This window comes from Argiope bruennichi, chromosome X1, assembly GCF_947563725.1.
Source record: "Argiope bruennichi chromosome X1, qqArgBrue1.1, whole genome shotgun sequence".
NCBI lineage: Eukaryota > Metazoa > Arthropoda > Arachnida > Araneae > Araneidae > Argiope > Argiope bruennichi.
In genome coordinates this window covers 102,303,612-102,322,211 of record NC_079162.1, presented here as the reverse complement: position 1 = coordinate 102,322,211, position 18,600 = coordinate 102,303,612, and the positions used below count along the sequence as shown (strand labels likewise).

General features: G+C 30.5%; 1 protein-coding gene across 2 annotated transcripts in view; it reads right to left on the bottom strand.

Moving 5' to 3' along the window:
* Positions 1 to 265: 265 nt before the first annotated feature.
* LOC129958624 (uncharacterized) overlaps positions 266 to 18,600 on the bottom strand; it is a 35,203-nt gene continuing 16,868 nt past the window's right edge. For both annotated transcript variants that reach the window (XM_056071223.1, XM_056071224.1), the window contains exons 2-3: positions 5,700 to 5,816; positions 266 to 3,253 (exon numbers count right to left, since the gene is read on the bottom strand). In XM_056071223.1, coding sequence (XP_055927198.1) covers positions 353 to 3,181 — 2,829 coding nt within the window. In that variant the 5' untranslated portion in view covers positions 3,182 to 3,253; positions 5,700 to 5,816 and the 3' untranslated portion in view covers positions 266 to 352. The remainder of the gene's footprint in view (positions 3,254 to 5,699; positions 5,817 to 18,600) is intronic.

Below are 18,600 nucleotides of genomic sequence, written 5' to 3'. Positions count from 1 at the left end.
AAACATTTTATGTCAGTTGACATAAAATACAAGGGTATTTTAGGAATCCCAATAAAATGATATGCGATGCTAGTATATCATTGTATAAATATAAAATGATACGAGAGATTGATTCAGTTGAACAATTATGTTCAATCGAATTAATGCAGTTTTGAAATATCACTTTAAATAAATATTTACATTTTAGTGAAAATGCTTTAGAATTTTTGTACAAAAGCTTTTAAAAACCTTTTTTAAACAATGATAAATAACTGCATAAAAAATACCTTTAAAAATCGTTTAAAATACCACGAAAAGATGTTATTTTTTTCTTTTGGAGTCTGATTTTTCAGAAGAATTTTTTGCTCCATTTTCATTCATTTCTTCGTTTTTCTATATCCATTTCTTCTCTCTCTATTTCATTTATTTCTGCTATGTCCATTTTATTCTCTTGTGGAATTTCGTTGTGATGGTCTTCTGATGTTTTACGAGTTCCCATCAATCTTTGTAAATAAGTACGGCGTTTTGACTTTGATTCAGGAAATTTAGGTATATCAGAAATGGGAACAGGTTTAAAAGATATAACTTGTTCTTCTTTATCTTTCTTGATACATAATGTAATGTCACATGACTTACAGCCTTGCCCATCACAGTATTCTTCGGACTCATCAAGATCGTCTTCCTCTCCGCTTTCGTCATTAGGTCTTTCATCAGGAGTGAACACAGTATCAGTTGAAGAATTATTTTTTTCTTGTGAAGGTTCATTAATGAGTTCATGGGAAGGTGCTAAATTAGGAGACACAATATCAGCACAAACCACGGTCTCCGGTGTAACGTTATTCAATTCATATAATTTATTGGCTTCAGTAAAACTGCCTACACTTGAAGAGTCCAAATGTGAGGCGATTTCTGCATCCAATGCATCACCACCCTCTTCTGAAGTGTCATGAACTGAATCCACAGCAGAGCTTAAATGGGCTTGGATTTCGTAACATGTTTTTGCTTCAGCCACAGATGACACATTTTCTTGACTTAATTTAGTATCATCTGGAAGAACATCTTGATTCACAAGTTGAATGCACTCTTCCAAAAGTATTTTAATCGCATTGTTTTCACAAGGAATATGACTAGGTTTTGCATCGATACTCTTTTCAACTTTTGAAAAGCAATTTTCGCTACTAGTCGAAGGAATTTGATTTTCGACGCTAAGGTTGTCACATCTGTCGTTACTTGTCAAATGTTCAGTGTTTGAATCAATTGCAAGATTTGACTTTTGTTTCATCTCGCCATGCTCACCAAAAGTTATTTCTTGTACTTTATCACAATTTTCTAAGCTCCTTCCATTGAGAGGCAAAATTTCTCCCTTTTCATTAACTTTTAAATTAACATCATATTCACTCGAATTTTTAAGGTTCTTCATAGTCTCTCCACCCTCACCTGGAGTACCATGCACTGAATCTACGGCAGAACTTAAATTGGCTTGGGTTTCGTTACATGTTTTTGCTTCAGCCGCAGGTGACACATTTTCTTGACTTAATTTAGTATCATCTTTAAGAACCTCTTGACTCACAAGTTGAATGCACTCTTCCAAAAGTATTTTAATCTCATTGTTTTCACAAGGAATATGACTAGGTTTTGCATCGATGGTCTTTTCAACTTTTGAAATGCAATTTTCGCGACTAGTTATCTCAGTTTTGTTGCATTTTGGTACTTCACTGACATCATTATGAGTAGTGTGTTCCTCTGAACGCTTTGTGTCTGACATGTTGGATTGAAAGTTAATACAAGTTTCTTTTTCTTTTTCACTGATGAAAACTTCAGGTTTGTTTGTACTCTTAGTTCTGAGTTTTTGACCCTTTCGTTTTGAGAGCATCCTATTTTTGTATAATGATTTCCTATTTTGTATCCTACGCTTTGGTACTTCACTGACACCATCGTGACTAGTGTTTTTCTCTGAGCGCCTTGTACTAGTTTCTGATAGGTTGGATTGAAAGTTTTTGAAAGTTTCCTTTTCTCTTTCACTTGCGGAAATTTCAAATTCGTTTGTATTCACATTTCTGGGTTCCTTATCTGTTGGGTCACTCAACATCCTGTTTATGTTTCCTAATCTTCGGGCCTGTATCACAAATCTTTCGGCTTCCACCGCAGCAGATGTTATTTGTCGCCATTGACCCTCCAAATAAACATCTTTATTTAAAGATCTTTTGATAATCCATTCTACTAATTCTTTATTAATTACATTCTCAAAATTTTCATTCATGGAAGTTAGTTCCTTTTCCAGATTTCTTTGCCGAAGCTCATCTAAAACATTACTGCTTGCGCTTCCTCTTAATTGTACTAAGTATTTTATAAATTCTCTTATATAAAAGTCATGTCCACATAGGATATAAGATTTTTTGGAATCTTTACTTTTTACTGATTCAGTTTGTTCTTTTGAAAAGCATATTAAAAATGGTCTCTTTTTCATGATTTTTCTATATTTGCGTCTGTCCTTTCTTGTAGGCACTTTGTCCGCTTGCCAGAATATTTTCTTCATTGGTCTTGGTTTACAGGGTTTTCTTTCTGTACTTTGTTTTGATGAAGAAGGCTGATGATGCTCTAGTTCTCCTTTTTTCCTCAGATCCTCAGCTGCCGTTTTTCTTTCTAGTATCGGTAACATAGATTCCGGTAATCTTTCAAGCAAGACATGAAGATGTCTTGTGAGTACTATTTCTTTTTCTTTGGAGTCGGTTTTATTCTCTACTATTTTCCCCTGCTTCGTTGGTGCAGCTCTGTTATTTCTTCTTCTACCTCGTTTTGAAGAAGAAGGCTGATGGTGCTCTAGTCCCTCTTTTTTTCTCAGATCCTTAGCTGTCGTTTTTCTTTCTAGCATCGGTAACATAAATTCCGGAAATCTTAGCTTCGTCGGTGCCGATCTCTTATTTCTTCCCCTACCTCGTTTAGAAGAAGGCTGTTGGTGCTCTAGTCTCTCTTTTTTTCTCAGATCCTTAGCTGTCGTTTTGCTTTCTAGCATCGGTAACATAAATTCCGGTAATCTTAGCTTCGTCGGTGCTGATCCCTTATTTCTTCCCCTACCTCGTTTAGAAGAAGGCTGATGATGTTCTAGTATGTCTTCTTTTTTCTTACTCATTTCTGTTTCCTTTCGTAGCAACGGTAAATCAGAATCCGGTTCATTTTCGGATTTTTCATTCTGTTTTTCCATAATTTAGGATGGGGTGGTGCACTCTCAGAAAAGCTAAGTGTCGAATTTTCAGGTACGAAATTCAAAAGATATCTGTAAAGGTAATTTATAAAAAAAGAATTAATATATGTAAAGCTTAAATCAATGTGCATGTACTTTGACCAGTGTATTTAACTAAATTGTCATGGAATTACCTTTTTCTTGAAGCGAGAAAATAATATATATTAAGTTAAAAGTTTCATATTTTAGAAACATCATTAATAATTACCGACACATATACACTGTCCATACATAATAATAAAAATGTCTGCAAAATTGATGCTATTATTACATAAAATTATTTTCAGAGAAAACCATTTTCAAACATTTAATTATAAAATTTCTGTGATTTAATAGCGTAAAACTTCAAAGAATCACTTCCACATAACTCACGTATGCCAAAAATTGTTTATTATTTATATGTAGGAATACGGAAAAACTGTTCTGATTACCATGAAATTAATAATCCATACACCATGCGTGCATCATATATATATATATATATATATATATATATATATATATATATATATATATATATATATATATATATATATATATATATGTGTGTGTGTGTGTGTGTGTGTGTGTGTGTGTGTAATGATATTTTTAAACTTAATTTAATTCTAATTAATTTCCTAAATTCTTAGCCTAATTCAGCCCATGTCAAAATCATTCTAAAATATTCTCTTATTTCCTGATCCCATTCCACCTTTTCTTTTTAATTAATTCAAGTGAAGCTTTGTAAAAATGACTGCATCAGCGGTTCTCACGTGCCGAGTGAAGGGACACAGAATCGCTGGTGTAAACAGATTTTTCTAAAGGACCCCTCTGTTTCTCTTGTCAAGGTCGACACGTGTGAGAAATTCCAATCAGAAACGACACGTGTCAGAAATCTCATGTTACATAAGACTAGGGATAAAATGTTCATCAGCTCTTTTTCTTTTCGCTCTGTGTTGTGTGTATGCTCGTTGCTTCTGCTTGTACATAATGCGTGTCTCTCCGTGATGAAATAAAATTACGTCAAAAAAATCGAAAGTCTCTTCACTGTCTTCGAAAATGCCTTCTGATTAAAAGTTTATATGCTTACACACTCACGCACGCATACACGTCACACACATATATGTACAGGTGGTTATCAAAATAATGGGAACACCTTAGATTGATAACGAATCCTTTATTAGTATGGTGTATGACCGCCTTTGGCATGTAATAGAGCTTGGATTCGCCTAGGAATCGATTCATACAAGTGTTGAATAGTGTTTAGAGGAATATTGTACCATTCCTACTGGAGATATTGTGAATGTTCTAGGAGAGAAGCCGTTGGAAATTATCGTTTCCGTATTGAACGCTCTAAAATAGACCATAACTGTTGAATTGTATTGAGGCCGGGTGACTATGTGGGCCAATGCAGATGTTTAACTTCATCATCGTGTTCATCAAATTATGATTGAAGAAGTCTCGCTGTATGCATTATTATCCAGGCAAATTCCAACTCTTGCAGGAAACAAAGTTTGCATCATAGAATGGATCTGGGTCAGATAAAATTTCTCTATACTTCTCCCTAGTGATCCTTCCTTTGAGAGTTACGACTGGTTCAGCAGAAAACTACGACATGGTTGCCAATATCATGTCAGATCCACCTCCATGCTTGACAGTTAGAAGGAGACAATCACTATCATACGCTTGTGCAGGTGTCCTCCAAGCGTGCACCTGTCCTGTTATAGGGAAAAGTGTGAAGCAGGATTCGTCAGACCATATTACTTTCTTCCACTTATCAATCGACCAGGTTTTGTGAGTTCGACACCACTGTAGACGACGTATACCATTAACATCTGTGACAAGTGGCTTGGAAATTCCTGCTCTACCATAAATGTTCTGTTTATGAAGGTGCCTTCTAACTGTAATCGCTGACACTGGAAAATCCCCATCTGGCCCATCTAACACCCAGATAGGGATTGAGCTCTGCGGTCACTTTTACTGCGTTATTCGCTTTTTAGACATTACAATCCTATTCAATACTCGTCGGTTTCTTTCATTGAATTTCTCTTTCCACCCACTATTCTGCTTTGCCGAGCTTGTCTTGCCGCACTGTGTGCATGCCGTCATGACTTTAAACACCGTGCCTCTAGGAATGGCTAAAAGTTGGGATGATTCGGTCACACTTGCTCCAGCTAGACGGGTTCCTACAATTTGGCCTCTTTGAAAACCTGATAGGTCCGACATTTTACGCCTTTCAAAAAAATCCAAGAATTACAAAACATCAATAAGACTAACACATACTACCAGAATATATACATTGCTATTTATATATATATATAAAAAAACGGTGGTTGTTATTATATTTTAATGCTTATGAAGCGCATTAAAAAATGTCACTTTAATTAACAGGTGTATATATATATATATATATATATATACACACACACACACACACACACACACACACACAAAAGAATTAAAATCAAGTTAATAGGAAAATCAAATAAAAAAATAATACGGCCTGAAGACTTTTTCAAAGATCACCCTCAGGCAGGGATTCAAAAAAAGGAATTTTTTCTGTGAGGGAAAGCAGACAAGAAAGTCTAATAATGATTCCTCTTGACCCGAAAATCCCCTGAAATTAGAAAACAAATTAGAAGAAAATAACTACTAAAAAGTAAAAATGCAATAACAAAATAACAATAAACACTAAAAACACTTAAACCATTAAAGACCAAACAAAAAGGAAAGTACATACCAGCAGCAGCAAGGAAATTTTAAGCTATCGATTGTGATTCCCGCTTTTTAAAAACACAAAGCTAACGTATTACAGATAAATAATAATTGTAGTCTCCCAGCGCCATCTATTGAGTGATCTAATATGCAAGGAAAGTTCTATTTTTATTTTAGGTAAAGGATTAATCCCAAACCATATCTTGTTTAATTAAAAAGTTGACATTACCGGATTCATTTTTTATTTGGTTTATTTGATTTACCTATTAACTTGATTTTAATACTTTTGTATCAATTCATCTGTGTTTTAGAAGTAGCTGCATTTGCGCTCTCTAAATACTATAAAGTTTTTCCTGTTCCTTTTTTGGTTTTAGTTTGTATAAGTAAAAGTTTTTAGTAGCGATTCCGAACCTATTTCGTTTCGTTTTCGAAATATTTCTTACTTTAGATTGGTTACTTATATATATATATATATCTTTTAATACAACTGTTGTTCATTTTATTATAATGAGGTAATTGTTCATCTAATTTGAATAATATTTCAATCTTTAACAGTTTAAATAATTATAGAGGAATAAAAGTTTCAACTCCACACCACTTTCTCCCCTTTAGAGTTGGGTTACCTACTAACTCGTCCGAGAATTTCACCTTCCATACAACATATTCGTCAATGGTTCAAATCTTGTAAAAATTACTTCACTCATCGCATTAACAAAATTATTTGGCCAAAACGTTTTACGAAAATATAACTTTTTAACAAGGCGTGGTTTCAGTTCTAATCGCAGAGATTTGTAGATAAATCGTGTCAAGAGAAACACTGCAATTGGTAAACTCCCGATAAGGAATTTACAAAAAAGCTGGAACAAAAAATTGAAAAAGACAGTTTCCTCACATAGTTAATAAATAAAAACTTGATTTGTCATACAAAACTCTCTGTGAAGAAATTGAAAACGAATTGTTTCAAGACATCTGCATGTATCATCTATGACTGTTATAGACAAATAATATCGAGTCAATCAAATGATTAATTTAAATACACAAAAAAGGCCGCTAATGAGGAAAAAAAGTTTCCGGAATTATGAGGTATTTTCATAATTTAATCCTTTAACTACCAACAGGATATATACATCCCACTAATCATTTAAAATTAGTTACAATAATTCTTATTGGAAGTACTTCTTTGAGGTTTATTTGACCATAATTCCCCAACCCCTGACTTAAAAATCATTTGGGAAAAAAAATTTGTTTTATTCAGAACCTATTCTCTTCACATGAGTAGAAAAGAACGGAATTTTTTTAAATAAAATTCGCAGTGAAAAGATCAAGAAAGATTGTTATTTCACATTTATAAAATTACATTTAATAATTGGGAATTAGACGGTGTCCTATGGCCTTTATTATTTCTTTCAATACTTCTGGCACGGTATCCAAGAACTTTTTTGTCATTTTGAAGAAATGTTATTCTAAACCTCCCAAATAGCATTTTTTAGTTCAGTTCTGTTCTGAATTCCCTATTTTTCGAGTTCAAGACCGATTTCTTTAAATCGGGAGACAGAGATGGACTGTAAATATATTGTTTAGCATGATAGATGCATCATTCCTCTCAAATCTTGGATGAGTGTTCAAGATCGTTTTCTAGTGGGATATTAAGTATAATTCTAAAGGACAATTTTTATTTCCAGGTTCATACGTCTTCCTTTAGACTGTAATTTCGATTAATCACAAAAATGTACCGATTCCCATAAAGATAAAGACTTAAATGCTTTTTTTCAAACTCGAATTTCTTTTTTTCTGTTAAATAGTTTCTGTTCAATAGTTAATAGTTTCTGTTTACTAGTTAATAGTTTAAATAGTTTCGGGTTTTTTTCTGTTAATATTACATTTCCATGAGATAGCGCGTTGTAACAGTTTCTAAAAATCAGTTTCCAGAGTAGAAGAGCTATTACAAATTTAAACCATTCTTGTTATCGTCATAGATTTATTTCGATGTTCTTACATTTTTTAAAACATGTAATCAGTTAAGAATAAATTATTTATTCGTTGTATGATTTTTCATTTTGTATATGGAATATTGAAAGTACAGAGTGCATAAAAAGAAGGAGTCTAATTACATAGAAATGTATTACTATTTCGCTAAATATTGCTGCTGCGAAAATCTATAAGAGATGTTAGCTGAATTCAAATTTAATTTTCTTATAGATGCACTATTATACGATAACCGAAATCTACTGCTGAAAATTAAAACATAATAAAAAATTTATTTATACATTAATATACGTAGTATATATTTTTTAGGAATATATATATATATATATTTTTGTATATGTATATATTTTTTTTGAAGATCGTTCTTACGTGTAAAATGAGTTGTTAATTCGGGATGAATGCTCTAGTAATGCACTTTTCAACAATATAGATCAACACTTTTACTATTAAGTTTTTATTCATAAACTATGCTTTTTTTGTCACAAGTCTTACAGAACAAGAAACCTGGTGAATTTACACCGAATTTCAAACAATGTGAATATTTCTAATTTCAAAAGATTTCAGGACAGATAAAACTTACTGGAGCCCTGAGGTAATGCTAATCTCTAGGCCCCTTTTCCCTTCCAAATTTTTAAAAACCATTATTTTTATATTGATTTTAATTTAATTTTTATTTAGCAATTTTAAGTAGCAAATTTTAAAATGCAAACCCCTTCTAAAAATTCATTATTCAATATTATAAGTACTCTTCGATTTCAATATTTTACGTATAAAAGAGTGCACAGCTAAAATTTGAAAGCAACTTTAAACAAAATTGTAAAAAAAAAAAAAAAAAAAAAAAAAAGGACAACTTTCTTACCATATTCTAAATAATATTATAAAAAGAGGGGCTATTTATAAAAATTAAAATAAACATAATTTTTTAGAGTTATAAAATTGCGTAGTAAATAACTTGTAAATGGTAATTAGAAATATCACTAAAATAAAGATCCAAAATTAATTTATACAATATTTGATTTTTGGATTTGAATTTCGATTACACGGCCTCTATAATTAAATCAAAGTATACCATTGAATAACTTTCAAATTACCGCTAAAATTTTTTTAGAGTACCGTAGCCTCTTGACAGTTGCCAATTTTGCCAATTTAATAAATTGGCCCTTTTTTCTGTTATCATTAGAATTATTTAAACAATTTGTTTGGCCTGTTGACATAAAAACTCCCGTACTATAGAATTTAATTATATTTATTAGAAACGGCTTTATGGACATATTTCAATGTGTCAATGTTGATTCAGATGTTCTTATACAATTGCTTATTTGTGAAAACTATGTGCATGTTGCAGACATTTTGCTTTGGTAAAAGTCTATTTGGCTACACAATGAACCCACAGGTCGCAGAACTCCGATCAAGATCAATATAAAATTTCAAAAACAGCAATTGAATTTAGAGCATTAGTTTCTTTATTAAAAGTAATAAAATCAGACCTATGTTATTGTATTGCAGGAGGAACTGTTGCTGTAGCATTAAAAAAAGTAACAGAAAAAAATTATCTTCTTATAATTATGTGAATGAACTTTCACTTCTTTTTATGTAATTTACTTTCGATTATAATTGCATGAAACCTTGATTAAATTCAGTATATTTTCGATATAGACGTTTGTAATCGTGTTATTAACCTAAAATGAATAATTTCCTATTAATGTATTGTTAAAAGAAAAAAAAAATTATTGTAATAGTTATGTAACAGCTGTAATTTTTTTCTCAACATAGGCTAATATTTTAGTGATTTTGTACGGAATTTAAAGGAATACTTAACAAAATGTTAAAGTTTTAATGCTAATGTCTATAAAAAAATAATTTAAATTATTTTTACACAATATTTATATTTAAAAATTACTATCCAAGTAGTCCCTCACAATTATCAGTTCATTATATTAAAGTCCCGTTTTTTAAAGCAACACAAGGGTTATTTTGGGATGGACCTCGCAATTTTGGATCTCAGTCAGATGATGACATCTGAACTGGCACACCCTCTCCAAACTTCCACACCAGCTAGAGTGCGTTTGGCTCCGACGGATTTAACGTGCACCAGACCCGCTTACACGACAGTTCTTCGATGGAACCGAGTCTCGAGCCTGAAACCGTGACTTTACCACCATGTCTCTGCGGCCTAATAACCTCTCACAGTGAATGTTCGAAATACTTAAAGTATGAAAATAGCCTTATCATTTTTCAGCATACATTTGCTTTGAAATTACTAAATTTTTAACACTAAATATCATTTGCATAAAAAAAGTCCCCCCCCCCTTTTTTTGTATGAGGACACAAAATGAAATAAATCAAAATAAACCCAGTTTATAGTACATGTAAAAACAATTATACGTAAAGATTATTTAGTGTTTAATTCATTTCTTTTAATTTAGAAAATCTTTTATTTAATGTTGTTTGCTCATGAGCAAATACATTTTAGTGTGCATAATACTTGGCAAATGATTTTAAAATGTATTTAAGTGTATATTATTTTAACTATGATAAGATCTTTAAAAATTTGTTTCCAGCATCCTCAGATATATTAGAAACAAACATATTTGGAAAAAAAAAAAAAAAAAACTTAACTAATTCTGTTTTCACAATTTTTCACAGAAACTTAATCGATTTTGACGATCTAATTGTACGTAGATTTACTAATTTTAGCTCAAATATATTTGGGAAGAAGAAATGTGCAATTCAGTACAACCCAAAAATTTTAACGCACAAAAATAATGTTATATTTAACGCAAATTATTATACAATTAAAAAATTTTCTTTAATTTTATTGTTTCATCAACTTTAAGTTGCTTATCTTTATACTATTAAAAATACGTATAAATCTTAGATATCATATAAGTTTTATAGCAAAAATCTTCCATTTATATTTATGTGTGAAAAGATAAAGTTTTCATATATAAATATAATCGTGAATACTAGATTTTTAAGCATGAGATTTGGTGTATTTTTATAACTATATTAGGTTCGGTTAAGTGATTTATTTTATATGTATATGAATTATTTATTTGATTACTAGAAATTCTAAAGCTTTGGATATATTTTATTTCAAATGATAAGAAATTTATCAGCTGTTAATTTCTGTGAATCGTCTATGTCTATAATTGTAAAGTTCAGGTATATTTTTTTAGAATACAGTTTAAATATTTTAGATTTATTTTTACAGTTTATTGTTTTTCATTTCAGAACTGTATCTGGTATACTTTGACTGTGAATGAATGTTTCAGAGAATTAATATAATTTCCAAATGTATATTTTAAACTTTCCGCCTTTGGCGACCAGTTGCTTCATTGTGATAAATGGTTGATGAAAGTTTCAATTGCTTCCTCAACAAATCACTCTTAAACTTTAAATTTTGATATCTATCTGTGTATATACAGTGTCTCACAAAAGTCATGGGACACTTGTGCTTTACAAAAGGAAACTGTAATAAAATAAATTAAAAAAACATTTTTGTAGATGTGTTTCATACTTAAATTTAGTAACAATTGTTACATAACATACATTTTGTCAAAATATTAAAATATTAATTTAATAAAAAATACAATTGTTTAGAACGGAGCAAAAAATAGCTCACATAAGTGATGGGACACCATTAAATATGCAACAAAAATCGGCTGAAATAAGCAATGAAAATATTTTTGGTGGTTTTATTTTTACTCAAAAGCAATTGGCAATAATTTATAAAATCGTCTGCAGTATTTCTCTCCAGTTTGTTTTGGAATTTTTGTGTTTTTTAGCTCTGTGCAGCAATAAATGCTAAACGGAAAGAAACTTCGCCTGAAATTCGAAAATTAGTTATTAATTTGCATATTGAACGTGGAAAATCTATTAGAAAAACTGCTGAAACAGTTAACTTGAGTCATTCAACAGTTTTCTGTATCATTAAACGATATAAAAAGAATCATATTATTGAGAATAAAAGAAGACCTGGCCGACCATCAAAGCTATCCAATGGAATAAAGCGAGTTATCTTTCGAAATATTAAAAAAAAATCCAAGAAAGAGTGCTCCTAAAGTTGCTGCTGATTTACAAGCATTATATGGAATAATTGTTAATCCTGAGACTATTAGAAGGGTGATTCGATCTGCTGGATATCATGGTAGAGTAGCCAGGAAAAAATTCTTCGTAAGTGAAAAGGATAGAAAACTCAGACTAGCTTTCGCAAAATCCAACATAAATAAGAATTCTGATTACTGGAATAAAGTTATATTTGCTGATGAGAGTAAATTTAATATATTTGGTTCTGACGGTAGAATCTTGGTGTGGAGAAAACCCAGGGAAGAATTTCGCAAACAGAACTTGGTGCCAACAGAAAAACACGGTAGAGGAGGAGTTATAGTATGGAGGTGCATGTCGTCCGCTGGAGTTGGTAATCTTGTTTTTATTGACAGTATAATGGATAAGTACAAGTATATTGACATTTTAAAGCAAAATTTGAAATCTTCAGCACGAAAATTGAACCTTCATAACGATTTTAAATTCTACCAGGACAATGACCCCAAGCACACTGCTTTGAACGTTAGACTCTGGCTGCTGTATAACTGTCCTGAAATAATAAAAACACCACCACAATCTCCAGACTTAAATCCCATAGAGAATATTTGGCAATAATTGGAATCAAGAATTCGCAAACACACCATTTCTTAAAAAAAAAAACAATTAAAGTCAGTGCTTCAAGAAGAATGGGATAAAATCACTCCAGAAATCACAAAAAAATTAGTCGAATCCATCCCAAGAAGATTAAATCATGTTTTAGAAGTCAAAGGAAATCCAACAAAATATTAAAACCTTTTAAAAAGTAAAATTTTTGGATAAATATTTGATGGAAAAGTAAGTGTCCCATCACTTATGTGAGCCATTTTTTGCTCCGTTCTAAACAATTGTATTTTTATTAAATTAATATTTTAATATTTTGACAAAATGTATGTTATGTAATAATTGTTACTAACTTTAAATATGAAAAACACCCAAAAACTTTTTGTACATGTTTATTTATTTATTTTATTACAGTTTCCTTTTGTAAAGCACAAGTGTCCCATCACTTTTGTGAGACACTGTATATATATATCACTTACATTAGCCTTACAATGCTTGTTCTGACGCCAACGTCATCTTTTGAGTTTTTGTAACTATTGGCAGAGGGAGTGGTGTTTAATAAAGCAGTGATCGTTGAACAGTGAAAAAACATGGCCACTCCGAGCCGGAGCGAAAAAAGCGTGTGCGTACTAAGTGCGTAAGAACGATGGTTCTTTCCCATTGTAAAAAGCGCGAATGAAATCTAAACCGGAGGAATTGTGTTTTTGAGTGACTGCAGGTGCCGATCAAGAGTGCAGTTCTCTTGGTTCGTAGTTTCGTTTTCAAACTAACTTTCGTTTCTAAACTGCAGTAAAATGTCATTGCTTAAAAATCTTTAAAAAGGCGAGGTTGTGCTTGTGGCTGAAGAGTTAGGATTAGAGATACCAGTGAATCCAAAAATTTTAGATTCAAGAAAAATAATTCAGAATAGTGACATTTTCAAAATGGATGAAGAATTTATTCAAAGTGTAATTAATTATGTTTTAGAAGAAAAGAAATCTAAATAAAATAATGAAAAATCTCAAAATGAATTTAAAAAATTAAAATTAGAACAAGAAAAACTTAAATTAGAATTTGAAAAAGTTATGCTAGAGCAGCTTAATAAAGAGCTTGAGCTAACAAAGGCTAAGAGTAAAATGGCCCCAGAACAAGTAAAAAAGATAGATATCGAGTCTTTTAGTATAGAAAACTTAATTAAAAGTGTGAAAACTTTAACGATTCCTTTCCCTTCTAAAACAGAAACAGTCAATTTGTTCTTTCAATCAATAGAAAAAGCTTTCAAAACTAAAAATGTCGCAGAAGAATTTAAAGCCGAAATTTTATTAAATATTTTGGGAAGGAAGTAGGAAATTTAACGGTTTACGTCAAGGAAGAGGAACTTGAAAATTATGAAAAGATTAAAGAGTTAGTGTTAAAGCAATTTCAGCCTACTCCTCGTGTCTATATGAATTTCGAAAAGCTCAAAAATTAGCGACAGAAAACTATGTTCAATTTGCATCTAGAGTTGCCTCTATGTTCGAATACTATTGTCAATTGAGAAACATAAGTGAATTTAATTATTTGTGCCAATTAACAGTATCAGATCAAATATTTAATTCTCTTGATCAGGAATTAATGAGTTATATCAGCATTAAACAAGGGGAAGATTGGTATAAACCACAAAATTTAGGTCGTAAGTTGGATTTGTTTGTATCATCAAAAGGTTCGAATAAAAATGAGACGAATTCAGGTTTTAAACAAAACAAATTCATTAAAAACAGATTCGAAAAAATAAAAAGAGTTAGGAAAATGTTCCAAGAGTTTTTTTGTCCGATGCTAGAGTGTTCATTCAGTTTTGAAAATCACACAATGTCCTTTTGTAAAAAATTTAAACAACTTCCTGCTGAAGATAGAGTTGAGATAGTTAAAAAAGAGCGCTTTTGCTTTCTTTGTTTAAAAGAAAAATGCTCAGCTACAAAATATTAGGAGAAAATTACCGATTTACCTCGGGAATCACAAACTTGACAACAAATTGAAATATCTTCTTTCCTTCATGGTGCCTTCAATGGGTTCTGTGTGTATTGATTCCTCAATAATAATAAATAAATAAATAAATAATATGGCTCTATCATAAACGTAACAGTAAAATCTCTCACCACACTGCCAAAATTCAGTTAGGGATGAAGTTTGGTATACTGGTAGTATACATTTAGAATGTTCACTCCCGAAAATATTAAAGCGCAATCGTTAATTTCTAGGAAATGGCCCTCAAACTTTTATTTAAAATCTTTAATTAAACTTTAATTTTTAAAAAATTAAATTAACCCATCGAGAGCCGGCTGTCTAGCTTAAGAATGTTCTTAAAACGGCGGCAGTCAAAATAATGGTTGAACACAATTTACTAGAAAAGAAATTGGCAGAACGTTCGTAAACCGGCCTGGTATATTTTTACGGAATCGGAACTTTTGCGCTCGGTAAATCATTCCCTACCCCTGTTGCTGTCATAGGTTTACTGGGATTTGGACCTTTGGCAAGAAAACTTGGCGAGGGTGACGGTTTTTAGTTTTCCATAGCTGCATTTCCAGTCGGGCTTATTGGTAATAATGGAATGGCGATAATTTTTGTAAAAATTTTATTTGATCTTTCATTTATGAGATCTTGTACATACATTTATCTTATTATTATTAATAAGAGCCTTGTTCATTGCTCCGAAAAATTAATATATATGAATTTTCCCAGAAAATTAATCTACATATTTTTATCACTCAAAATTTAATAAAATAATTAAATAAAACGCCAAAATGATGCACTGCCTTGAATTGTTCCTGAGAGGAGAGATCTAAGTGCTAAGTGTAAATATATTCATGTCTCAAAACAATTTGTTAAATAAGATTCAAAGGTTAATGTAAAATTATAAACATGTAAACGGATTACAAAGGGTAATTGAAAGGACCTATGAAAAAATTTAAAATTCTTAATTCATCGGAGCTTTTATTGACTCCAGTAACATAAATTGTAATTGTTTAGTTCATTTAGACCATTTTGTTAGTAGATGCGTGCCCCTGATTAAAATTGACTGATGGGCGCTGATTACAGTGACTATCCAATAGATATATAAACCCTGTTTACCTTAAATTTAATTGTTTGATTTAATTAATAATATAGATATTGTAAAAGTTCATAGAAATCTTTTCCTCCATTTACTTTTTAGAAAATATATTTCAAATTTGTTCGCTTCATACAGACACTAGCTGAAATTTACACTTTTATATATTTAATTTACAATAATATTTGATTTATGTTTTTAATTTGAACTTCTTTCAATGTGATGGCAACAGGTGGATAACAGCTAATTTTTTCCCATTGACGTGCTCATGCAGATTAAATTTTATTTTTATTTTGTGCGAAGTACATTGTTGAAAAATATGGTTAAAATGTTTCTTTAAAAACACGTTAAAAATCGAAACTTAATTTGTAAATTAAAGCATTGGTATCATTAAAAAGATAATTTTTTTAGCTTTATCTTGATGCAAAAATCAATTTTGTGTTTTAATATTTTCGGAAGTTATAGCGTTGTAATTTTTAGAAAGTTTACCCATTTTTAAATCTTGTTACTCCTTAATGTAACAAATTATTGTATGTATAAGGGTCAATGTCAGTGAAATGAATTAATATTAGATAAGTATATTATCTGTAATGCTCATAAACAATGCTGATTGAGAAAGTTTTCGTATTAGTTGAAATTTAAACACTTTCGTTTTTCCAAGTTCCCATTTTTTGTTGAGATTACTGAAAATTAAAAAAGATGCATTGCGCAAAAAGCGGAATAGTATACGGTTTTAAGAACAATAGTAAATGTTACATGTCCAATAGAATTTGAAGTTAAATATGCTCTTGTGAGTAAGCGATCAATGACAAGTTAAGTAAACTTTAGCAACCATAAATCTGAATTATAAAACTAAGTTGGCCATTGCTTTCATAAAAACTTTTTTAAAAAATGCTTTTTAATGTGTATTAGCATTTGTGTAACAATATATTTTGCAACTATTTTTCTTCAATTCATGGTTATATAGGAGTAATCATAATTTCTATTTTGAAAAAAGCAACATTACTACCAAGTTATTCCAGGAATCTCTCAAAACTTTTTTTTTTTTTTTTAAATTTTGATTACATACAAATGAACAAAAAATGCCGTTAAGCTTTCAGAAATGCGGAACAGTCTTGACTATGCTGAATGTCAGAGAGATAAATGTTTGCAGTTAGTTTATTTTTTTTATTTCTTTATTTATTTTTGTTAAATGTAAGTGACCATACTATGCATATTGTGAATGCATATTAAAAAAAGAATTATTTAGAAATTATATTCATTTTTTTAATTCACCTTTTTATTATTTTCATATTATTTTTTTATGTATAAGTAAAAATTATAACAATTCCTAGATGAATATTCAGTCTGAAATATTCCAGAACTTTAATACGAAATAACGAAATATACAAAAATTCAATTTAATTTTGTTCGTTTCTTTCTCAATTAAACCTATTTAATATTTTTTGAATAAATAATTTACTTATAAAATTCGAAAAAAAATTAGGGACATTTTATTAAAATTCGCTGTTAGTACTAAAACTATTGAGAGAAAGGATTGAGCCATTCTTTTGGGATGAATCCGAGGTCTTACAATTTCATAGGCCCATAGATGTTGGCCGATTCTCCCGGATTGAAAAATTAATAAAAGCAATTATTGATAAAAATAAAATCGTGTCAAACGAAATACTATAAACATTGAATTACTCCTTCTAAATTACAGAATTCGGTAATGTTAATTAACAGAATTATAGAGAACAAGTAAATGTCCCAAAATCGAAGTGCTTCAATAATTAATCAGTGATGAGTTCTATGTTCTAAGAGCCCTTCTAACATTCACGCGGGCCTCAGTATGATTTTCTGTGCAAGCAGAGAAAATCTAAAATATCCAACTCAAAGAGTATTTTTTCCAAACAAGTTTGGGTGACTCATTAACCCCACCAAACCCCTCTCGTGATGTACAAAGACAGTGACCTCTTCAGAGAGTAAGGGAAAGTTTTATTGGTTAATCGTTTTATTGGGGGTGGTTGATGGGTCAGTTGACCGTACAGTTTGGCGTACATTGTAAAATCGCCAAATCTTACATGCAAAGATAAAGTTTATAATGTGGTAGTCTTTCTTGACACTTGAGCGGAAAGGGGGTGATTTACCGAGCGCAAGTGACATAGAACCGTTTTTACTTTCACCCGACTATTAACAGCAGGGTGTAAACTTTCCCGCGTCTCGACAATCACGTCCCCCTAAACACCGGGGATTTTGAATAGTACTGACCGATTAATCAAGTAATAAATCTGTCAACGCAGGGCAATTGCCATGCGGTTTTTCAACTGAGAATTTGGTTTTCGCTCTGAAGACTAAGAACTTCTCTTTAATCTGCAATATTTGCGAAAAATAGAATTTGTTCAAAAATAAATTCCGCATAAATTCAAAAATAAATAAAAAATACTGCAATATGATTTTATAATTTTTTTTAAGTAATAGAAAAATTTGTTTAATAAATGATTTAGAGAAATTATCATTTATCAAATTGCATTACGAATATAATATATTCTTTTTACTGACATTCAGAGAATTTTACTTAAGTTTCATCTAATTTTTAGTTTTAAGCATTTTACTCGTATATTTGGTATACGAAATGAAAATAGCATTGCATATTATATATATATATAATATTGTTTTCTGATTAAAACAGATTGTAAAAAATTTATTTTTAATGATTTAATAATACGCAATAGTAAAAATACTACGTTCATTTCGGAAAATATAATCTGTTATTGAAAATTTTTAAATAAAAATTTGCATGATTTTTTTTTTGTTTTAGATTTTTGTTTCCTATTCCACTTTTTTAAGTTCTGAAAATAATAAAACAATCTTTGGTCAATATATAGTAGGTGAATATTTTATTGATAATATGTTTATGAAAATATTATTAACTTGAATATTTTTGACATATTATCTTATTTTGAAATAATTAAAGCAATAAGGTGAGATAATAAGTTTTTAAAGATAA